Source organism: Aspergillus affinis (genome assembly GCF_023601865.1).
Source record: "Aspergillus affinis strain CMG 70 chromosome Unknown NODE_49_length_218823_cov_86_643632, whole genome shotgun sequence".
Lineage (NCBI taxonomy): Eukaryota > Fungi > Ascomycota > Eurotiomycetes > Eurotiales > Aspergillaceae > Aspergillus > Aspergillus affinis.
Window position 1 is genome coordinate 87,927 of NW_026515830.1, and position 23,066 is coordinate 110,992.

Here is a 23,066-nt window from a genome sequence, read left to right on the forward strand (position 1 = left end):
ACCAGTTAGAGCAGCAGATTACAAAAAGCCGAGAACTGCTGAAGGGCTATGAAGTGCAAGCCAAAGAGTCTAGAGGGTCCACATTACCAGTAACCCCAGTCGGACCTGTCGGTATTAGGTAGTTATGTTCCTAAATCATTTATTGCGAACGCGTCTGACTGTTATGCTCCAGGTTCATGAGTTATTTGTTCGCAGATCCGGAATGGAGAGAGCGATACTCCAATATGCTGAATAAATGGTCGAATGCATCAGCAGTAGCAGAGATTTCAGTTCAGCCCAATTCTCTTCCACCACCCGACGAGGCACTAGCTGTGTTCAATAACTAGTGAGTGGTCCTCTATCTGCAATCCTCAACCCCAGCTGAGACAAGAAGCTTGACCGTATCCCATGTGCAAAACCCCTTTCTACTGCGGCGTGATGTCCAGCAACTATACCATTCGGTGTTTGAAACAGGGGGCGAGTCTCCGTCAGCACAACAGAGATCAGACTTATCAGACCACGATCTCTTCCGAACATTTATGATTCTTGCCATTGGATCCATTTCATTATACCGGAATGGTGTGCACAAAAGTCATCCTTATGGGTATTTCCGCACAGCGATGAAGCATATGGATGTTACAGTGCTCTCCAGAGGACTGCAATCTATCCAGGATTTGTTATTAGTCGTCAGGTTTGGAATCTATCATCACATTGGTACGGTGGCCCGCGTCCCGAGGGGACAAGAACGTGAAAGCTGACTATAACCGAAGGTACATCGATTTGGGCCATTACAAGCTTATGTATGCGAATGTGCCTTGAACAAGGCTACCATCGCCCACCTCGCCCAAGCGAGAGAAGAAAATTAAACCTTCTACAGGAACAGCTACAGCGACGTGTATTCTGGGAGTGCTATATGATTGCACGATATAGTTCAATTATACTGGACCGCCCGCATGCAATAGCAGATAGCGATATTCTGATCGGGTTTCCGGCCGATGCTAATGATGAAGACATTGAGGCCGCCGAGGCTGCTGGGTCCACTACTAACCTGAATTCCTTTCCTACAACATCCGCTAGCTCGACCTCAACAGAGCATACAGAGATAACGGTATTTTTGCTCTGCCTGCGCCTCCGACAAATTACATCTAAGATTCAAACACGATTTCAGCAGAATTCCGACAGCTCGAGCGGTAGTAGCGAGCAAGACTCGATGATTGAATCGATCACGGTCCGAGGAAAGATCTACGCCGATTTGGATGAGTTACTTTCTGAACTGGATGATTGGCGGCATTCCGCCCCGACTTTTCCCAATCCTAGATGTCTTTTTGAGACCCAGGATTGGTACGGCCTTCTTCTAATGCGAGAGAGACTGATCCTAATACGCAAGGCAATTGATCTTGTGCCAAAAGAGAACAACATACCTCCACGAGACCTCTGTTCGTTATGTCTACAATTTGCGGTGGGAACCATTATGGCATTCTGTCCGCTTTTCGACCAAAAGATACTTACATACACCCGAAGCTATTTCCAAACCTTGTTCACTGCGGGACTATCCATCATGTTTAGTATATCTGTAGTGACTGATCATGATTCTGGAACAATTTCAAATGCTGCACACGCATTGGAACAGTGCGCCCGAGTCCTCAAGACCATGGGCAGAGAGATACCAGAGGCGAGCCATAATGTTACAATGTACGAATCGTTGCGGTCGAGAGTCCTGAAGAATCGAGCCGCGGTATCAAGACCAGTGAACAATCCCAGCGAGCATGTCGATCAACAGGATACGGATTATCAGACCCAGGCACCACACAACCAGCCTCAGAATCAGGTCATATCGACTGCTTATAATAATAGCCCTCAGCAACCGCTGCTGCTCAACACTCATTGGTCGATTTTACCCAACGAATCTGTGCCTCAGGACTCCTTACTCAATGATGATCTTCCTCTTCAGGATTGGCTTTCGTGGGATATGTGGGATATTTGGGACATCTGGGATAAGTCCGGACGACATCCCTCCTGGAATTTAGAAGCTGTTCCTGGGGAATATATATGCAGTGATACACCTTTCCCAGGTCCAACGGATGACCTCGAGCCAGTGCATCCTAGTCTTGCTTCGCTCTCCACCCCTTTCTCGTCATAACTCAATTCTTAAAATGCAGTCTTATTTGAAATTGCATACGGTTACAACTACGATGTATAAGTTTGCCGTAATATGTAATCACTTGCTTGTTCGGCGAAAACCTTTCTTTGACCTGAGTTAACCTGAGAATAATCTTTCCGCCTTTATCTTGTGAGATCGCAAATCTCTCTTTTCTCTGGCCCGGTGATGATTCATTTTCTATCCTGGACATTAAAGTTCCTCTACCGACCACCGGGCTTGCAAGCCATCCACAGCATTGACCGAGGGGATCTGTCAGTTGTACTAGCCCTCGATCTGATCGCGATCCAGGCGGTATGCTGTGGGACGCGAGGAGACGAGCAGAAGAAATTTGACGATGGGGAGGATGTCGCAAAGCTGATGGCTGTGTTTAAGCTCTTCGGGCATTTACCGCTTCTATCAGCACGCCAATGCCTACTCCTGCGCAGTTCTGAACAGAATTTGAGAATAAATGGTGGGGAATTGGAATTTTATTGGGCTAATAACTTCCCATGAAGTAACCACGGGGGAGGGGCGCCATCTACTCAGAAGGAGCTGTAATAGATCAGTCCCTGTGTTTCTATTTGGAAACAATAATGTTACTATACTCTCACTTTTTGTTTATGTTTTCTTTTCTTTTTCTATGTCTAGATTGTGTTACCCCAGAACAACAACCCCAATGGAAAGTCAGTGCGCCAACAACAAGAGCAGAAGAAAAATCTCGAAAACGCCACCAAATAGTAGCATCAAGTCGCAAAGAAATTGAAGTCAAACTCATGAATCAGAGACAGAACGCGCAGCTTTCCATTCCTCCAACTCATGGTCTTCAACGGGGATTCCAAGAATCTGAAGGCGTTTCGCTAATGGCATGATACTGTGTCACGTTTCCTGAATATCTGGCGGCGGCAGCTTGTTTTTCTCTTCATATCAACATAAAGCTGATGAGTTAGCTTGTCATCGCGATCGTTATCTTTCAGTTGATTATGTTCCTCGTTGAAGTATCGTTTCATTATCTCCTGGTAAGGCTCGACGAGATCATCGTGCTTCAAGAATTCCATACATGGTCTGTCGAGATACTGAGCAAATCGAGCGATTTCCACGTTCCAAGCAAGGTCGTGGAGGTCCAATAGGAGCAAAGCTTCTAGATAGCGTGCGGGGACTGGCATCTTGACGGGATATAATGTCGGATCATTACAGCAGAGACCTACAGCCGGGGGGAGAACGAGTTCTGAAAGCGTGGGTCAGATGTAAGGACGTAGTTGGGATCATCAGTCGCTAGAAGCCCAATAGGAGGGTCAGGGAATGTCCAGAAGAGCCGGGACTTGCGATAGAGGAAGGTGCCAGCTGTGATTAAGGGGTTTTTCGTTGGCCATCTAAGGTCGGTGTGCCAGTGGTAATCCGGCAAGGGCTGAGCTCGGTGCTCCCAGTCAAGATGGCAGTCTGAGCCCTGCGTACAAGGTGGGAACTTGGCTTCGTCGAGCACCTTGGCTGCTTTTTCGGAGATGATTCGATGAGCCAGACCAGCAGCCTTCCTTGTGCCATTGTTCCCCTATTGTATCAATCCTTAGTTCTAGCTTTGACCTAGAATTTCGACCGGAGCTTCTTTGGCTTTAGCCAGGACCGAAAGAAAGGAGGATGGTCTTCTGTCAACATTTTTCCACGTCGACAAGAAAAGACGAATAAATCATCTTTCAGGAAGAACCAAGTGAACACAAGGGAGATTCACGACATGTTGCTCTTTTACTAGCTAGTCGGGTCAAGCCGTCCTGATATATTCCTGTTCACAGGGTTGACAAAGCGGACACATAATGAAAGCGCAGAAACGGGCCACTAGGGCTTCTTATTCAACTTATCGCTAATCCCCGCATAGTTCTCATGTATCTTCTTCATCCCGGTTTGCAAGATGGATGCATCCTGACCGCTCAACGACCATGTCGCTCCCATGGCGAACCACTTCTCCAAAATGTCCAACCGGCCACCGATACCTCCAATGCCCACGGGCTTACCAGTCTTATTCGCCGCCTGGATCACCTTCGTCACGGCATCCTGATACAGATCACTGTCATACTTGCCAGGGATGCCCAGATCCGTGCACAAATCGTTCGATCCGACCAACACCCCGTCAACGCCCTCAACGGCCAGGATCTCCTCTGCGATGTCGACGGCCGCCGGCGTCTCGATCATCGGGATCAACATCGTCTGCTCGTTCAAGATCTCATTCTGCACGAGAGTCGGCACGTGCTGGAAATTCAATACTGCCTGGTTATTCGTGCAGCCTCTCGTTCCTAGTGGCGCAAACTTCGCATGGCGCACGATATCCCGGACTTCTTGGATCGTCTCCACGTGCGGAATCACAACCGCCGCCGCACCGGCGTCTAGGATGCGACTGATGTGCCAGTGGGACTTGGAGGGCGAACGCACGACTGGTGAGACGCCGGCGTAGTTGCAGGCGAGGATTAATTGGGCGACGGTGCGCATGTCCAGGGAGGAATGCTCCATGTCGATGAACATGGCGTGGATGCCGGCCATTTTGCACATCATGGGGATTTCATTCCCCGTGACAAACTTGATCGACATCAAGGGAGTTATTTGGCCATTGAGGATGCGAGTTCGGAAGGGATTCGAGAGGTTGTAAGAGGGATGAGGTTGAATGGAACCCATAATGAGATATTTTGGAGGTGTTTTTTAAATTGCAGCGAATGGTAAATCCAAAATTGTCAAAGAAGTCTATAGCAAAATGGAATTCAATCACCCAGAGCCGCCTCCCCTGTTTAAATAATATAGTCATGTTCTGGCATTGTTATCGCGAACCGCATCGGAGCTTGCGAGTCATTCGGAATCTTTCCGACACGCAACCTCCGACGGATGATCTCCGGGTCTTGAGTCCGACGGCGTTGGACTATCACGAAAGACTCCACTCCGCCCCGTGGGGATGACACCTCCTCTTTCTGGGGGAAATTTTGAATAAAGAGCTTTGCTTCCTTGGCCTGCAGTGACAAGAACATCGAGTTGTTGCTTGGTCAACTTGGAACGAAAAATACCAACGAGATGGCCGACAAAGATGACATTGCCCACCGTGAATTTGCTGCAGATCAATATGCCCTGCTTTCCGAAGAGGATGCACAATTAATGAAGTCGTTTGAAGGAAAGAAAGGGAAGAGTGTGATTCAAAATAAGAGAGGGATTCACGATCCAGAGAAAAGCCTCAAGCTGATGACTGGTGGTCGATCGATGGTCGACTCATACCCATCCTAGCCATCCTATATTTGATGGCTCATATCGACAGAGCCAACATTGGAAATGCGAAGATAGAGGGTATGGACAAAGACCTGGGGCTGGTCGGGAATCAATACAATATTGCGTCGACGATCTTCTTTGCTCCCTACATTGTTTTCGGTAAATTTCACAAAACCATTCGTTTGCTCCTTCTAAGATTACCGCGACACAGAGATCCCGTCCAACATGATTTTGAAGAAAGTTCGTCCTTGTATCTGGCTCCCAGCGCTGGTCATCGGCTGGGCCACCATCATGACACGTATGGGGGTCGTCAAGAACTTCCAAGGTCTGGTAGCCTGTCGAGTCATGCTGGGATTTGTCGAGGTATGAGCATGCTTTCTGCATTAGCTGTTGAAAGACACTACTAACTAACCAACCTACAGGCCGGATTCTTCCCCGGTGCCGTCTTCATAGTCAGCTCGTGGTATATCCGCACGGAGCTTCAAGAGCGCCTTGCCCTCTTCTACACAGCGTCCGCCTTTTCCGGTGCATTCAGCGGCCTCCTCGCGTTCGCTATCGCCAACCTTGACGGATCGCGCGGAATTGCAGGATAGCGCTAGATCTTTCTCATCGAGGGCGCGATCACCGGCTTTGCAGGCCTCGCGATGCCTTTTCTTATCGTCGAGAATGCAGAACGGGCTAGCTGGCTCACGCCGGAGGAGAAACGATTTGTTGACTGCCGCTCGCGACTCGCCGGCGTACGCACCACCACGGAAGAAGGCGACAAGCTCTCCTGGCGTCTACTATGGTCCACAGTCACAGACCTGAAAGTCAACCTGGCTATCCTGATGTCCTGGGCCAACGCAGCGCCTACTTCGGCCTTCAAATTCACCATGCCGAAGATCATCACCGAGCTGTGGTTCAGCTCCGCGCGAGCTCAATTATTGAGTATCCCTCCGTATGTTGCAGGAGGTATCTCAGCCTGGGTGGTCGGTCAGTTCTCAGATCGGTTTGCATGGCGATTTCCGTTTGTTATAGGACCGATGAGCGTATTGCTCACGGGACTGGCAATTCTGTTCTCGTTCTCGTCATCCATCGCCACTCATGTCCCGGTCATGTATTTTGTCATCGTGCTAGCCCAGATCGGCATCTATCCTCTCCTCCCGGGGATATCGGCATGGACGGGGAATAACCTCGCTCCGTCATGGAAGCGATCTATCGGGCTGGCGTGGGTACTTGCCGTAGGCAATTTTGGTAGTAAGTTACATACACCTTCATTCACGATATTAAAGGCGATTCTGATGATATAGGCTTAATCGGAACGAACATCTTCCTAGACAAAGAAGCACTGGTGTATAAGTCCGGCTATGCCACCTGTTTGGCAATCGTGGTTCTTGGCATGGCTGCAGCAGCCGCGAATGAAGTTCTTCTCTTACGATGCAACAAGCAGAGAGCAGGTGTTTCTGAAGACGGTGTGCAAGCGCAGCTTACGCAGGAAGAGCTGGATCGACAGGGTGATAAGAGCGTTTTGTATAGATATACTCTCTAATCTACGTCCATATGATAGAGAGACTGCGTGGGCGTATACAGGACTACGACGCAGTCATGAACCACCCGCAGGCGATACGCTACGTCGCCGATTTCATGCAACGAACAGGCCTCCTACAGCAGTTCCGATTCGCCACGTTTAACGACGAGAAGGACGAGGAGGTCCCGGAACCCAGCACCCTCCTAGAGGGACTCGATCTAAACGAGGAAGACGATGGTTATATTGAACACTAAGAGTCAGGAAGTCTCAACTGGCTACATGACGCACACAGGAACAGTGGATCCCACTGGAATACCACAGATAGAACGGAGTGGAAGGAGAGAACAGCGTCTAAGGGCGCAGTAGGCACGCGGCAGGCGTGTGGCAGCCGGTTTAGTTGTGTTACTTTTTGATCTCTTTTGTCTACTGTATTGGGTTTATATGGCGTACGGGCTCGAGATTCTGCTTCATTCGGCGAAGCGCCTGCATAGCCTGTCGTTTCAATAGATAGGCTCCACCATGTTAATAGAATTTTGATTGATTGATTGATTGATATGATAGAGAGAGATATTTTCTCAAGCATTATTTAAGACACAGTTTGATCATCATCCCAGTTATTAAACACAATAAACATAAAGCACAGCCTTCTATCAGAATATAAAACATAATAAGCCCCATCTCCAAGAAAATACCATCCCCACTCTTCAATCCAACTCCATCCCCCAACCTCGGCAGATTGGAATATATCCGGACTCACTTCCGCTACCTATAAAACCACCAACACCAAGCAAACTAATGACCACATTCTTGGCCCCGTCATTCAACCCAACTCACAACTGAACGCTCACTATGTCTGCTCCAGAATCAGAACACCCAACTTTCTCCAGTCTGCCGCTCGACAAAGCCGGACCTCACGGAAATGCCTGGGGTCGCTGGGGTCGCTGGGGTCCCGACGATCAAATCGGAACATTGAATCATCTTACCCCAGAAGTGGTGGCTCAGACGGCACGGGAGGAAATCCGGACGGGACAACGCGTGTCGCTCAAATATAGTACTTTTTGATGATTTGTCTTAATTTACCTAGGCTAATGTCCGATATAGCTCGTCAATGACAGGCCCGTCGCATCCCAAACTTGGTAGGAAATGCTTAGATGTGAAATTGATCAACAAGGAACCTGTTAAGGTGGCGCATGATGATGAGGTAACTATACCAAATGTTACTTTGGATTATATCGTATGAACGAATTAACGCCATTTCGCCCTTTCCAGTGGTCGTTTAATTCCCAGATCAGCTCGCAGTGGGACGGGTTCCGACATTATGGATACCAGAAAGAAAAGGTCTATATACCCCTAACTCGACCATTCATGCTTGATGTCCACTCATATCTCAAATACTCAGGTCTATTTTATGGGCCACACAGCAGAGGAATTCCAGGCCTCGACCGTCAACGGCATCCACCGTGCGTATGATCCTACAACTTTCAAGGCCCAAGAAAACAAATCAACTAAACAAGTAAGATATTGCCAAACAAGGCATCGCTGGCCGAGGTATCCTGATCGACTAGTACAAATGGGCCACCTCCCAACCCGAGATGAAAAACATCATTGGTGCATTCACTCCCCACGCCATTTCCTTCTCCTATCTCCTGAAGGCCGCTGCATCACAGGGTCTGAAGCCGGAGGATTTCCGTCCAGGAGACATCCTCTTCAACGGTAGTGGCTACATTCATCAATACGAGACCCTTGCGGCCGAAAAGCGAGACACGCTAGCCGCGCGCTATCAGACGCAAAAGCCCGAAAATATCGGCGTCGAGCCATCAGAGCCGTTGCTGCAGTTTCTCTGGGAGAAGAGGACAGCCGCGGTCGCTGGGGACTCGAGATCTTTTGAGGTGTGGCCGTGTACGAGGCCCGAGTGGCATTTGCATGAGTGGTTGCTGGCTGGGTGGGGGATGCCGATTGGTGAGTTGTTTGATCTCGAGGAGTTGAGTCGCATGTGTGCGCGGATGGGGAGGAATACATTTTTTGTTTCGAGTGAGGTGTTGGATGTAAGTTTCCTTGTTCGGTGTTGATGAGACTGGTGCTAATCTGGGTTGGTTTAGGTTCCTGGTGGTGTGGCGAGTCCGCCGAATGCGTTGGCGTTTTTCTAGGGGCACTGTTTAGGTGATTGCTTGAGGCTGAACATGTACATGTTTTACGAAGAATTAAATACTGGTGTCGCCATCATGCAAGAAAAAGATTCTTGACATATATATCCTGTGCTATCATATCCCACCAGATCCAACAGAACACACAACCTCCTGCGAAACCAGATCCAGACAAACGGAGTAAAGACAAACACTCTTGACAGAATCAAGTAGCGAACCTCCACTCCGTCACATTCCCACTCTCTGCCTCTGCCTCGTCCAATTGTTTGTTCTTCCGCATACACCACCACCGGGTCATGACGGCCGAGATAATCACTAGTCCACATCCCGCAATAATGATTCCTCCACCCGTCTCGTATCGAGGCTCCTGCGACCGAAGGAAGAAGTAGGGCGTGAACCAGTGTGAGACAGAGGAGACGCAATTGGCAATGGCGATCAGCGCGGCACGTTTCGTTCGGGGACGTGGGACGACGGTGGTTTCCCAGGCGATTTGGATCTATTGTTAATCAAAATGTTAGTATTCTTTCTACGTACTATAACAAAATGGGGTCATTCAGAGGAATGGTGTTTGGCATACATTCAATCCGACGTAAGGCCCCGTGCATAGCAATACCAGCCCGAAGTATCGCGCGCCGGGATTCAACGTTGCGATCATAAGCACGGCGCCGACGAGAGCAACCATCACTGGTGCGACGATATGCCAGCAATGATCTAGCGTTCTACCGGACGACCAAGAGATGACCAGGGTCGCGAAGTAGGCAATGAAATACGGCGGAGCCTGCACAAGATATGTCACGACCTGGGAGAAGTTCAAGGTACCGACAATCTAAAAACTTTGTCAGCGTGTTCTCGGCTCTGGTTAACACAAATAGCCAAAAATGCACGTACCGAAGGGAAGAAATCCTTGAACGATTGAGCAATAATCAGTGAGAAATGGATCGCCGAGAAGAACCAGGTAAACGGGTCCTTGATGGCCAGGAGCACTCCGCCCCAATGACTCCCTTCGTCGTCCTCGCGGACGCCACCGGCAGAGAGGACTTGACGGTACTGTGCCATCGCAGCCTCTTCCTCATTGAACCAGCGACTACCGGTGTTGTCGGGGAAATTAGGGATAAAGCCGTAGGCCAGCACTCCCACGATAATACTGACGATGCCTTCCAAAAGAATGAACCATTGCCAGGCGCGAAGACCCGCGATTCCATCCATGTTCGTAAGGATTCCCGCCGCAAGGAGACCGGAAAACGCGTTGGAAATAGTGTTTCCCGCGTGCCAGATCCCCATGCGTAATGGCGATTCTTCGCGAGTATACCAGGACGAGGTGAGCAACGACACGGCAGGGATGAACGGGCCCTCGGCGAGACCGACGAGGAAACGACAGAGACAGAATCCCCAGCCGGATGAGAGAGCCGGCATGCAAATAGTCACGGCCGACCAAGCCAACATAATGGATGGGAAGATGATGCTTGGCTTTCCTTTGGCGATGAACACGTTGGCAGGAACTTGGGAGATGATGTAGCCAACATAGAATAGCGAGATTCCAGCAGACCAGACGGTATCGGTCATGTGCAAGTCATCCTGCATACCAGCCAGGCGGGCATTGGAAACATTGATACGGTCAAGGTAGCTGGGAATAAATCATAAGCATCTAGTTTCGTTTGATCATCCAAGTAGATTTTAACTGCGAACTCACCTCATCAGAAGCATCATGGTCACACAAGGCAGAAAACACCAATCCAACTTGCTGAGCACAGCCTTGTTCAATCTCTCCAACTCCTCTGGAGTCTTATTCTGAAGCACTGGAAACAGAGAAAGCAGCTGCTGCTCTTGGGAAACATGTTCCAGATTCTCCAAGACAATATCGTCTTTGCTCAGGCTAGAACGTGTATGTGCCATTGTCACCACAGTATCTCACTCTGTCTCTGACCAGAGTAATCCGACACTGACTGACAAGATTGTTCGGTGGGCTCGCTTTTATAGACCACAAGCACAGCCTCTTTTGCCAGAAGTAACCCCCAGAAACCCCGCAATCCCCAGCTTTTCATAAATCTGGGGCATCCACACGGAATAGAGGATCATGTCATGGGGAGTATCAAGTACGTCCGACTTGGCGAATTCGGGGTCGGAAAAGTTCCGTATCCAATAAAGACACTCGGACTAGCACAACGGGTTCCATGTTGAGCTTAGTGGTTTGGCTAGTTGGCCCTATTGTCAACGGCGTGTGACTGGCTTTCAGAGGACTTTGTTGGATTATCTACCTATTTTGTGAACAGGGTGTTAGCACTGATCTTGTGTAGATTGATTTTCATCCGAACCCATTGCTCACTCAGCAAAGATTTGGACATTTGAACTGGTATCAGCTTATAGAATGGTCTCGGAACACTCACGGCGGTGTTGACTCTTTCAATCTCAGCATGAAGTCAATTTTGGATGGTTGACTGGCCATCTGCGATTGAGAACGTGGTGAGAAGCAAAACTCAGCTCAGTCTTGTGTGACACGTGATGGATAGTTAAACGAGCGAGAGATCCAGAATTCAATCAAAGGTAGACTGGGCACAATCAGCTGTAGGTAATATTATGCTGTACGTGTCGTAGACAATTTTCTCCGTAGCTGATCTGATGCTTTCCAACTATGAAGTTCCTAAGATCTCCTAGATTCCTGTCAGATGAGGGACTGGGATGTTCTTGCTTAGACAAGTTCTAACCAAAGACAATTTAGCAGTGTTACAATTACGAGAAGATGCAATAAACTGTCAAAAACATAGCATTAAAACGAAAACCACCAATGCTACCTTAAAATCTAACAACAGGCAAGCACGCTGCTTTTTCCAGCCAAAGATGTAAAACTCCACGCGCAACCTCCAAACACTCAAAGACTCCCGCCTCTCGCAAAAAAACTGTAAACATCGATCGTTGCTCTGGCCAAACATGGCCAGAAGCATTGAACACCGCCTCGAGCGCCCTCGCTTCCATGAATCTATCCAAAAAGTCACAGGTGCTAAAACAGAACAAAAAAACGAAACCGCCTCAAGCCCGATATGCCCCCGGTCATTAGAACCATAGTCCTTTTTTTGTGTTGCTTGCGTCTCTTTCGGTTAACAAAACAGACGACGAAAAAAGAAAGGCAAAAACAATAGATAAAAACAAGCGGTCGAATAAAGAGATAAGAACACAATAACAAAAGAAAGCTGACAATGTTTATATATAATCGAAAATGTCCATAAAGGAACCAACGGAAGGGCGCTATGTGCAAGGTATGTTGTGGCGTTGATAAGTGTCCAGGCGCCATCAGGGTAAAAAAAGTCTATCGATCATCTATACAAGTCGTTCAATTCGTTCAAACCAGGCCAAATGCCGTTGGTGTTTCTCACTCGCGCGAGAGTCCCATGTGGGAGTGGCCTATCGACCCTGTGCGATAGCCTGAGCTTCGGAAAGACAGCTGGTCCATATGGGTGGGCTTGTCGCAGCGGAGATTAGGTAGGCCATGGGTTATGTCCTGGGGATGAGCCATCGACATTTGGTAGGGGAGGTGAGCCGAGGCCACGGTCTGGTCGGCGGTGCCGTACTCGAGAGGATCGAACATGTTCTGCCTGAAAGGAGGCGCCCATGTATCGAACTGGCTCACGGAATGTTGCATCGGCATGGCGGCTGGGCGCTGAGACATCATCTGGTCTCCGGCAGTCGAAGCTGAGAACGACGGTGGGGCCAAGTAGTCGAACGTCTGGGTTTGCTCGCTGGGGCTAACTAATGCCGATGGTGGTGGTTTGATCATGCTGGGGGGGGAGTAGTCATTCGCGTACTCGGACGAGGCGGAATAAAAGGATCGGTCGTGTCGAGGCTGCTCCCCAAGGCCGATCGGTTCGGACAACGGGAATAGTTGACTCCTGTCGGTTCCCTGTCCTGACAAACCCATGTCAACAGTCGATGTGAAAGACCCAGACGCCTGTTCTGCGGAGGATGATGGCGTCAGGAACTCGTCATCCGTCTCCTCTTCCTCCTCGGTATCCTCCATCTTTGGGTCTTGTTCGCTGACTGCATCTGCGTCCTTCTCGCCCTTTGCGCTAGAATCTCTGTTGAGGACGTATACCACAGTTGTGGCGTCTGGCAAAGCGTAAGCCCACTTGATCATGAATGATTCTGTTTCATTTTACATACCAACTTCTCCTCTCTCGAGCCGTTGCTCCATCCGTCGGACGCGGAAGATTTCGTCGAAGATCTCGATCTTCTCAGGGGGCTTGAGCTGCCGGCGAGCGTCATGTGCAACCTCCTGGAGCTTTTCAGGAGTGATGCCGGTTCTGTCAAGCTTGCGCAAAATGTGAACCAAAAGCGCCACTCTCTCTGTAGGTCTAGCGTTAGAGTATCTGCAGGACATTAGATGGGGGAATCATGTTAACTCACGGTCTTTTCTCAGGTGGTCAGGCTCCTTGTGGTTGACCGCTGAGGGCCACCAGTCCGGCTTCGTCTTTTCCGGGTCACCCTTCTGGCCTGCACCTCGAGGCCTGCCTCCGTTGTAAGGATGTTTGACTTGCTTGCGAGGCTCGATAAATTTGATGAAAGCCTTCGCAATCAGTCTGCAGTTGATCTGTTGGAAGTGCTTCAAAGCGTTCTCGTAATATTCCAGGACCTTTTTCTCGTCGCCGATCTCAAGCCCGATCATGTTCGTTGTCGAGTAGGGAGGCATCTCTTCCACGGGGTCAGAGTATTCCAGTACAGCGCTCTGGTAGGACGATCTGCGTCTCTTTTTCTGGCGGGTGAATTCCTCGGGGCGACCATATCCGTACGCTGGTAGCCCAATACCGGGAACTCCTGTTGGTGGTTAAAATCGGTACGATCAACTCGAAAGGGTATGAAATCACATACTGCGTAGCATAGGCTTGTGATATCCGATCCTTGTTCCAAGGGCTTCCAGGAATCTTTCTCGCACCTCCGGGGTAAACACGGTGCCGTTCTGTTCGCGTATGGACGAAGACTCCGAAACCTTAAGCTTCCCCGATCCGTCCAAGTAGATCAGGGCGTAATGAGAATAGGGGAGGTTCATGGACGAGCGCATCGAGGTTCCCATGGACTACAGTGACCGGGTTAGCGCTACATCGGCCCGACAGTATGGTGGAATCTTACTGGAGCATGTTCCCAACCAACGTAATCATCCTGCAGGGACGAGGCCGGCCGTTTCATGGCTCCTGTCCCGGAGACAGATGCGTTGACCACCATGATGAGACAGAGCAGTCACGAAGAATCGAGATAATTGGGATGTTAGATAGGATCAAGCTAAGCAACCTTGGCTTTTGGAAGTCACGAAATTCAGAGTTGACAGCCAAGAGAAAGCATGAAGATCTTCAGCGAGCTGATCCGGAGAAGACAAGGTCGTCAAGAGAGGATCGAAGGCCAATTTGTACCCTCACGGACGGAGCGCACTGGAGTCCGAGGAGCAAAGCTACGAGTCCAGTCGCGACGGACGCCACACCAACGACTATAAAATTAGCAACCGGAACGGACTCGAGAAACGAAAAACGAGAGGGGATGAGAATACAACCCCGCTATCTGGTGCGGTTTCCCGTCGGCGAGGACTGGCAGCCCCAGGCGCACCAATGGCCGCCGAACAGGGAGGGTCGGAACGTTGCGCATGGGGAGGATCCAGCTACTCACAGGGCTTGGAGGGGAAAAAGCAATAAGCACGGTCCCGAGACAACCCAGCAGGAGTACAGGTGAGATGCCAATAGCCGCTTTAGGCACACCAACAACAGAAAGTCTGTCGATAGGCGAACTGCGATAGGGTGACAACGAATGGAGAATATATCTTCTTTGTGAGGGCAAACAGGGATTGTAACACCGGCGGTTGGAGGGTCGATCCCGAGGATATAGATGGATGGAAGGATACTTGGGAGAATTCCAATAGATGGATACTTCTCAAACGGGAGAGAAGCGAAGAGTAGTAGAGAATAAGAAGCAGAGAGAAAAGACTGGAGTAAAGAAGGTTTGGTCGAGACTGTTCGGGAGGAAGAATGGAAAATAAAAAAAAGCCAAATGATAGGGAAGAATGAGGTCTTTATAATAAAGGTGGACAAGCCCAGGACCGGAGGGGACTTTTGTTCTGGGCCAGGGTATGGCAGATAGACTGATTGACTGATCGAGATGGGATCTAAGAGCGCCGCGCAGACGAGCAGAAGAAGTACGTCCCAACTCAACTGTAACTACAGAGTCTACAGACACTCCACACCTTCCCCCATGCCCTGTCCCCCCTCCCGATTTGGCAGCAGTGATTACCCCCCAAGACCCATTAACATGGATCATCCTTGAACAAAGCCGAAACACAACGAAAAGCACCAGTGCCACTGCGGCTGCAGCCATGCCAAAGGACATGCAGTAGGGCGATAATTGATTTTGTCCTCATTTTTTTCATGTCCACTTTAATTAATTTTGTCATTATTCAATTATTTACTTTTTGTAAGCATTTAATTTTTTACATTTTTCTTTTTTTACCTGCTGACACTTTTTTTTTCTTTTTGAATATTCTGATTTTATTTTCTCTACGCAGTACTATTTGTAGATCGTGGACTAGCTCACCATGGCCCTCTGCCCCAGACTCCTCTGAACATTTCTCCTCTGCTTCTTCAGTACAAAAGCACCGTGGCGTATCGATAATTGGTCTCCACCGACCACCGCCGACTCCCAGCACCGTATTGTCGGGCTTAGTGTCTCTTGGATCCCCGACCTTCGTATTCATTCTCACGCTGAAGTATTTATAATAGCCGGTGGATAGTTAGCCAGTTGCCTGTAGAAATAAACATTTCGGTCGCCGTCAATTATTCCTTTCTTATTTAATCATGATGAATGACAAAAGCACGGCACCAGCCCTAGTAGGCTAGTAGCCTGTTAGTCGACTCGCTAGTGCTTTAGTTAGCTTAGGAATGTAACCGCCGCTCAGGGTCAGGGATGGGCTACCAAGGCCTTGGGGGTGCTTTTTTATTTATTTATTTTGTTTAATCATTTAAAAGTTTTAGGGAATAAAAAAAAAACAAACAAGAAAAAAAAAGACCTCCTAACCACCTTGTGCCGAGACTAACCATTGATTGGCAGTTGCTTGCCAACTCCGACTGGGTTTGATTCCCAAACGCTGCCGTTGTTGAGCTTGGACTTGACCTTGCTCCTTTTTTTTCTGTCCAGTTTTATTTTTATCCTTCCATTCCTGTATTTTAATTACCGCTTTCCACCTGACAGGAACCGGCACCGGACGAGGTACTCGCTAGACCCGAAAGCTCTCCGACCATGCTCTCAGGCTTAGGGTGCCCGTTCCTTGGTCTTCTCTTACAGTGGCTCTTCTCCCAGCCCCGCCAAACAGACCTTTGCTCAGTTCTTTTGGAGGTGCACATGAGGAAGAGACGGATCTGTAGCTCCCCGTAGCAAACCTACGTATTCCCCCTCACTCGTCTGATCTCCAACCAGTGACGGTTAGTATATGCCTTTTTAACCAGGTATGCTTTCGGAAGGCTTGCAGACTTGTACCACGTAATCGCAATCCACACAAACACACCCCCGAAACACAGACCACCGATTGAGCCTGTCGTAAAGGCTGTGTACACCGGAGTGTGTAGTCAATGTCATCGGCCTCGAGATCACGCACAGACCCGCCTCTAGGTAGGTATCGCCAGGGCCACGCCGCCCGAAGGTTCTCTCACACACACACACACACACACACACCTCTCTTCCTTGCTCTTTCTCTTTCTCTCTTTGTTTCGTTCTTTCGTTGTTGTCACACGTAACCAGTCCACGCTGGGACTAGGGTATGGAGAGGTTAAAAGTACTTCCTCTGTAGATTGATTGTCCCCTACCCCGTACATACATACACCATACGCCAATGGCAGTTTAGACCGGGCTTTAGAACGATGGCTTCGAACAGAAGTACGGAGGAGTGATATTCTCCCTGTACTTACAGAGAGTAGTTACCTCAGGATTCGAGCCTCCGTACCCGTCATCAATAAGTTCATCACCTCAGAGATCTTGAGTTGGTCAGTTCGCATACTCCGTACTCCGTACTCGATACTACTTACTCACTACGTACGTAGATAGGGGAGGGAGTGATTCACGCCAACAACTACCGCACTCGGTAACAAAAGAAAAGAAAAGAAAAGAAAATGACTAGGGACATTTACATAGACATGCATCGTAGGTACGGAGTACTCCGTGTGTATGAACATGTACAGTACGTACTGAATATCTTATGCTACAACATAAATTACCCACGGAGGAACTCGGTCTCGCCAAGTACGCGCCCGCTCGGTAGTAGTCACCTGATCGACTCCGCAGGACACCTTTTTCTTTTCCTATGCAGACGAGGTTGCGCAGTGTCGTTGCAATATTCACCGACTTCTTACGAGCATTCATGTATATTATCTACAGTCCGGGATATTTTTGAAGCAGGACTCGACCGTGGGGGGTGGTTTATTTAGCATTATTGCACGCCCTCGGTCCCATGGTACAGAGTTTAGACACAATACGATACCACGGATCAATACAGCCTTTAAACGGGCAGTTTCCCCTTAGGAGTACAAAGAAAGAAAATCGAAAGAAGTCAAGATCGAACAAGATGGACTCAAATCTTGATTAAACTACGTTAGACACAAATAGCCAACAATAAATAATCAAATAATATGAACAAAAAAAGTACCTACCCATCAGTGAAGTAGTATTATCCACACAGTAGGTAGTAGTATGAATTAGGATACCACCGCGAACAGACCCGAACACAGGTAAACGACATCAAACGCAGGATGAAATTACGATGAGCCACGGACCTCAGCAAGCCAGTCATTTCCCAACCCTCCCCCCTTCGATCAGGGCGGATCTCAACCGAATGTGCCCCGACGCTAGCCACAGACCCCCGCAGGCCAATGAGCAAGCTCGAGGAGCTGTCCCCCTTCGCCAGACGATCTTCCAACCGTAGGAACGATCGGCTGAAGGGGGGCTTGTGCATGGCCCGAGACGCTGGACTGTGGGATTCGACTTACGGGCTTAGGCTGTGGTCAGTGGTTAAGTGACTATGGTGTTTTATCGTACTGGGGGTAATTATGTAGGTACTGAGGATGTGTACGTACGCAGTACACAGTACGAAGGAACGAGCAAGTGATGAGAACTCTTTTCTCCGTGAGCCTCTATGTTCTGAATTCCTGAATGGCCCCTCCCAGTGAGGGGAAAGGTGACATACCGAGCGTACTCCGGTGTAGCATTGACCGGGAGGGCACAAACAGACCTTCCGCTCTAGTTCCCTGAATCAGGTTAGGAAGCCAGCCGAAGTGTGTACATACCAGGGTACAGGGAGAGTTTAAGCCCGCAGTATGGGGTAGGGGAGACCTTGCCAATATTAATGGTGGTTGATCGCAGTCAGGGTTTAAATCCAGAGCTGACACGGCCACAGAGCAACTGACCATTTCTAATGCCTGCACCGCAAAAGCGAAATAAAAGGTTAACTACTGTAGGTACGCTACTTGACGTAAAAGAGTGCTGGAAAGTGAGCGGGGGAAATATTCGCAACCTAGGCCCGAGGGGGTCATTCTGTCGCTAGGTATTTACTGAGAAGGGTCTAAGATGTTAGAACTTCCACACACTGCAACTACTTGAGGTCGTTTAAGACAAAGAAAATAAGAGAGTAGGCCAGCACAAATCAAACATAATACACGACTCGGATAATCCGGTCGGTCTGTTGCCCGTGGAGAGTGGAGATTACCTACCTATCAGGTTTCTTTGTACGACTCCGTGTATATGTATGTATCCATGCGTGTAAGTAGATACTCTATATAGTACAAGACCTTCGATCGCATCGAGAAGGAATTTCCTAAATCGGTCCCAACAGACTAAGTTCTGGATTGCCACCCGGCTGTCAATCTGCTACAGTCTAACCAGCTGCTCCCCCTTACCTGGTCGTTGGAAATGCCAGGGGCAGACCAAATGACAGCAGACCGCGGGAGGGTCTCGGGCGTTGCCTTACCTAGACGGCGATCAGACTCCATCGATTGCCGAAAGTCAAGACGACCTGAAAGTATATTCGGTGGCCATACGGAGTCGGGCTAATCGATCACTCATGATGGCCACTCCGGAGAAAGGGAGGGCTTGGTTATAGTTCGCAGTCTATACTGTCCCTGTCCCCTTCCAGCTTGTTTCTACTTTTTTTGTCTTCCGGCGCCGCGGGTAACTTTTGCCGACGGGCACGCCAGATTGTCAATGTCGCGTTCTGGAACGGTGATTGGAATTTCGAATTAAGGATGGGGGTGGGGTTGTGGCATGGCATACGATAGACTTTGCCTCTGGAGGTAGTACGAAGGAATCAAACCAAATCTTGATTTTGCGCGATTTGGGCATCGAGGTGGCACCCTGCTGTCTACCTACACCGTCAGGAGAAGAAAAAAAAAAAGTACACTGTTTGCTACTGCCCTCTGTGGGTTTGGCCCCAAGCTGAAACCTGACCGCACATGGCATGTTATTCACCCGGTTTAAGTTGGGCGAAGAAAAAAAGAAACCATAGGGAAAATAGGTTGCAGTATGCTGTGCGATAACTATAATGGGACAGATAACATACTCGAGATATAGTTCTCTGGGCACGTACTGCTGATTTACTCCGAGGAGATGGTTTGATCTTCCTGACCCGGAAATTCTGGCATTGATTGAGATAAGATATGTAATGAAACGAGGAGCGCCTCGGCGGGCACCGGCTCCAGGCCCAAACCACTAATTCCTGTGCGGGAGACAAAATAGTGCAGGCTAGGGATACGCGTAAAAGAACAACAAAGGTAATAAATGCTAGTGCTCAACCCCTACAACTTAGTAGGCACTAGGGAGTCGCAATAGCAATCAATTCGAAGTTGACAGAAGTACTTGGACTAGGCTCCTGGATTTTTCTTTGTATCGTGACAATAAAATTTCGTCTAAAGGCTCGGACACGACCATGATCGAGTCGCATCAGTGATTACAGGCTTGGTGTGGACGAACTATATTTTCACCACCGCCATCGGGTCAAACTGCTTCACACCCCTGTCTTGTCAGGCACTTTCTTTTAGAGAGGCTAGGGGTTTAAATTTTCAAGCAGGTGACCATCACCCGGACCTCCCATTAGTAAACGAGACAAAGTACGATACTTCCCGAGAGTCAGCAAGACATGCCAAAGTCAAGTACACAGACAGTGTGTGTACTGTGTAGATTATTCCGTAGGGGGGGGTAGATCAGCCCCAAAGGCAGGTTCTAGACCGTCTCTCACCTCGCGACCAAAAAAGTAAATCGAATGGCCAGCCGCGATGACGTGCACCGACGAAACGTGCCATGATTCCAGTGCAGCTCTTATGGCGGCATGGAGTCGCAACGTGGCGGCATGAGGGGTTTCTACTGTAAACAGGAGATAACTACATGCAGCAAACATCAAACGGTGTGGAAAAGAAAAGGGGGCGGTCAGCGCCGATAGGGACGGTAGAAATGAATGCATGTCCAGTTCATGGCAAGACTCACCGCCACGATATCAAGATCACTTGGGAGTCGGTCAGTGGACGGGCTTGTCGCTTGCATATGTACGAGGCAGGCAATTACGTCGGTGTGCAGGAGGGAAAACGTTGCCAGAGTCATGACAGTTGGCAGGTTGATAGTATTATAATTAGTATAGTAGAACGAGACTGACCAGGATATTTTTTCCGCTTGATGTCATCAATCATCATCGCCGCGATGGCCGACCGATGGATGCCTCGACGACCGCCTGAGGCAGGTGTCCCGTGGTTACCGCTTTCTCCCCTCGAGACGCGAGACCAGCAGGAACTGAAAATAATCTCGATCCCACTCCCCATTGACGACCTCCCCCCACCTGGTTCATTTCTTCGTCGTCTGCACCCAACAGAATTAGGAAGTCATGACTACTCGGTAATATGTCGATGATCAGAAACATGAGAAAAGACCTCAGTGACTAAGCGATAGACGGGATGGTTAACTAACTGACGAACTAACCGAACTAACTAGGAAAACAGAAATTTAGGAGAAAGGGGGGTAAAATGTGACAGCCCCAAGTGGAGAGCCCGAGGAGATTAAAGGTGAGCCCTGACATCCTTATTGGATCCGACAGCGCCTGCCAGTCGGACGACCCTAAAGGTCTTCATCCAGTGACAATACTTATCGCGCTCCGGGACTCGCTGACTGCTAACTTTCCTCCTAGTTGGAACTCACCATCTCCCGATCGGGCAGGTCGGTGGGCCTAAAGTTGGTGCTTCAGAAGTTCAGGCGAGGGGCAACACGCCTTGGCAGCCCTCCGAGTCCAATGACCAAGATGAGGGAGGGGTGGCTGTGATTATTGGTAGTTCTGGCTTGATCCTCCGTATAGTAATCGCTTCATTTTGTACTTTGGTCCTCACGGCTGACGATAACCCGGTGCTAGGACTACACTAACCACGGAGTCGCGAGGCGATCAGGATCAGATCAGTTCCTGTCAGGGTATAACCGCCGTGATAAGAAGCGAGAAGTGGGTGAAGGATTGCCGTGTGTGCCGCCTCATTGGGATCCAGGTACCTGGTTCGCAAAGAACGAAAGAACCTGCTGGAGCTGGAGCTGGAACTGGAACCGAAACATCGTAACTCCGACGTCCCGAGGCGAGGTTCCACCGACGAGCAAGCCCTAGCTGAGTAGTTCGACCGCCATGGATGAAATCCCTTCCGATATGGCTCTTCAGGTAACATAATGAAATGCGGAATACGACCGGATCACGATTTGCAATTGCAACTCGGGAATGAGTTCCAGGGGTGGGTCATATCGATGACGAGATTCATCTTCATCGGCAGGATCTTACACGTACACTGACGAAAGTACATACTACGGATACTACACCGTAATGCCTACACTCTACATACTACGGAACGCACAGTTCCAATATTACATCCCTACACAGGGAAAGCGGTCGAGTCTCATAATAATGGCGCCCCTCCAACCCCTGCAACGCAAGCGCGACGTGCAGAATCGACCCTTGTACGCAGCAGATCAGGCTCCGTGGCGTCATCAAGGGCTGACAAAGCCTCGTTTGGAACTCAGGTACGGTTACGCGATTCAAGGAATTCAATATACCGATTGTCGGGTGATCGCGGGAAACAGGCAAAGAACCCAAAGACACCGCATCCAATGTTCCAACTCCAAACTCCAAAGTGTCCGAAGAGCCAATTTAGCGTTGGGGACTAGAGCCAAAGCAGAACCCATCATTGGGGATGAGGATCCGACTAGTTGTCAGCTAAGGCGTTAAGTTGGGCGACGCGACCCCCCGCCCAACCCGTACTTTTGGGATTTGGCCCTGGGGGCTGTTGACACTTGACTGACACCGTCTCCACCCGGCACCAGCCTCCTTCAAAAACAATAAAAATAAAAATAAAAATAAAAAAATAGTAGATTAAAGGAGAGAGGAACCAAAAAGGGGGAAGGGAGATCTGACAGGCAGGCGGACCGACCGAAAGTCATGAAAGAAGGCAGCCCCGTCACCCATGGAAGAAATTGAAAATCAATGTGAATTTATGACTTAAAAAAGCGGGGCGGGGACGGCGGCCCGGGGGGCGCGGACCGAACGTCGCCAACGCTTGTCATCAAAAGCAAATATACGATCTGCCTGTCAAAGCCCTGTCAGTGACAGTCCAGACCCCCCACCGAGCGCAGTCAGACCCGCTTCCACGCCATCATTCAGTACAGCCTTCTCCGAGATTGAGCCCGATGATTGGTCGATGAGGTGCAATCGCCTTCTCGCATCGTGAGAACCGATCTGCTTTCCTGGGATTGTGTTCATCGCGTCTCATGCATCCTTGTCCGGAAGGGAACCGGTGACCTGGATGACATAAAGTACCGTCGTCCTCGCGCGCCCGGGCATGTCCCTCCAATCTCCCCTTTTCCCCTTTTGCTCATGCGTTTCCCTTTCCCGGGATAAAGGTATCTTTGTCTTCTGGGTCTTATCAGGAACAGTGAACCCGACGCCAGGTTGATGGGAAACCGATCCTTGCAGTCGGCGGTCCAGCTCCTTTCCCGGCCACTCTCTGACATGTTATGGAGCTCATATGGGGCGTCGGACTGG

General features: G+C 49.4%; 8 protein-coding genes across 8 annotated transcripts; 5 read left to right on the forward strand and 3 right to left on the reverse strand.

Annotated features, from left to right (window-relative positions):
- Window positions 1–892: 892 nt before the first annotated feature.
- On the forward strand, window positions 893–2,119 carry KD926_007844 (fungal specific transcription factor domain-containing protein; the record flags this gene model as incomplete). The annotated part of the gene is made up of 1 exon (XM_053100735.1): window positions 893–2,119. One exon carries the CDS (start codon window positions 893–895, stop codon window positions 2,117–2,119), a length of 1,227 nt encoding a protein of 408 aa, XP_052955609.1.
- Window positions 2,120–3,946: 1,827 nt separating this feature from the next.
- On the reverse strand, window positions 3,947–4,777 carry KD926_007845 (HpcH/HpaI aldolase family protein; the record flags this gene model as incomplete). The annotated part of the gene is made up of 1 exon (XM_053100736.1): window positions 3,947–4,777. The coding sequence occupies one exon, from the start codon at window positions 4,775–4,777 to the stop codon at window positions 3,947–3,949; it is 831 nt and encodes a 276-aa protein (XP_052955610.1).
- A 608-nt stretch (window positions 4,778–5,385) lies between these two features.
- On the forward strand, window positions 5,386–5,946 carry KD926_007846 (MFS general substrate transporter; the record flags this gene model as incomplete). Its single annotated transcript, XM_053100737.1, has 3 exons — window positions 5,386–5,512; window positions 5,565–5,716; window positions 5,776–5,946. The coding sequence occupies 3 exons, from the start codon at window positions 5,386–5,388 to the stop codon at window positions 5,944–5,946; spliced, it is 450 nt and encodes a 149-aa protein (XP_052955611.1).
- Window positions 5,947–5,997: 51 nt separating this feature from the next.
- Window positions 5,998–7,114, forward strand: KD926_007847 (MFS general substrate transporter; the record flags this gene model as incomplete). The annotated part of the gene is made up of 3 exons (XM_053100738.1): window positions 5,998–6,589; window positions 6,643–6,857; window positions 6,923–7,114. The coding sequence occupies 3 exons, from the start codon at window positions 5,998–6,000 to the stop codon at window positions 7,112–7,114; spliced, it is 999 nt and encodes a 332-aa protein (XP_052955612.1).
- Window positions 7,115–7,709: 595 nt separating this feature from the next.
- On the forward strand, window positions 7,710–9,007 carry KD926_007848 (uncharacterized protein; the record flags this gene model as incomplete). Its single annotated transcript, XM_053100739.1, has 6 exons — window positions 7,710–7,911; window positions 7,976–8,061; window positions 8,130–8,198; window positions 8,260–8,373; window positions 8,426–8,905; window positions 8,960–9,007. The coding sequence occupies 6 exons, from the start codon at window positions 7,710–7,712 to the stop codon at window positions 9,005–9,007; spliced, it is 999 nt and encodes a 332-aa protein (XP_052955613.1).
- A 202-nt stretch (window positions 9,008–9,209) lies between these two features.
- KD926_007849 (putative vitamin H transporter) lies at window positions 9,210–10,897 on the reverse strand (the record flags this gene model as incomplete). The annotated part of the gene is made up of 4 exons (XM_053100740.1): window positions 9,210–9,500; window positions 9,582–9,830; window positions 9,893–10,628; window positions 10,695–10,897. 4 exons carry the CDS (start codon window positions 10,895–10,897, stop codon window positions 9,210–9,212), a joined length of 1,479 nt encoding a protein of 492 aa, XP_052955614.1.
- A 1,471-nt stretch (window positions 10,898–12,368) lies between these two features.
- On the reverse strand, window positions 12,369–14,212 carry KD926_007850 (uncharacterized protein; the record flags this gene model as incomplete). The annotated part of the gene is made up of 5 exons (XM_053100741.1): window positions 12,369–13,102; window positions 13,157–13,339; window positions 13,400–13,807; window positions 13,862–14,066; window positions 14,120–14,212. The coding sequence occupies 5 exons, from the start codon at window positions 14,210–14,212 to the stop codon at window positions 12,369–12,371; spliced, it is 1,623 nt and encodes a 540-aa protein (XP_052955615.1).
- A 6,489-nt stretch (window positions 14,213–20,701) lies between these two features.
- Window positions 20,702–21,641, forward strand: KD926_007851 (uncharacterized protein; the record flags this gene model as incomplete). Its single annotated transcript, XM_053100743.1, has 3 exons — window positions 20,702–20,879; window positions 21,183–21,304; window positions 21,402–21,641. The coding sequence occupies 3 exons, from the start codon at window positions 20,702–20,704 to the stop codon at window positions 21,639–21,641; spliced, it is 540 nt and encodes a 179-aa protein (XP_052955616.1).
- Between the last annotated feature and the right edge of the window lie 1,425 nt (window positions 21,642–23,066).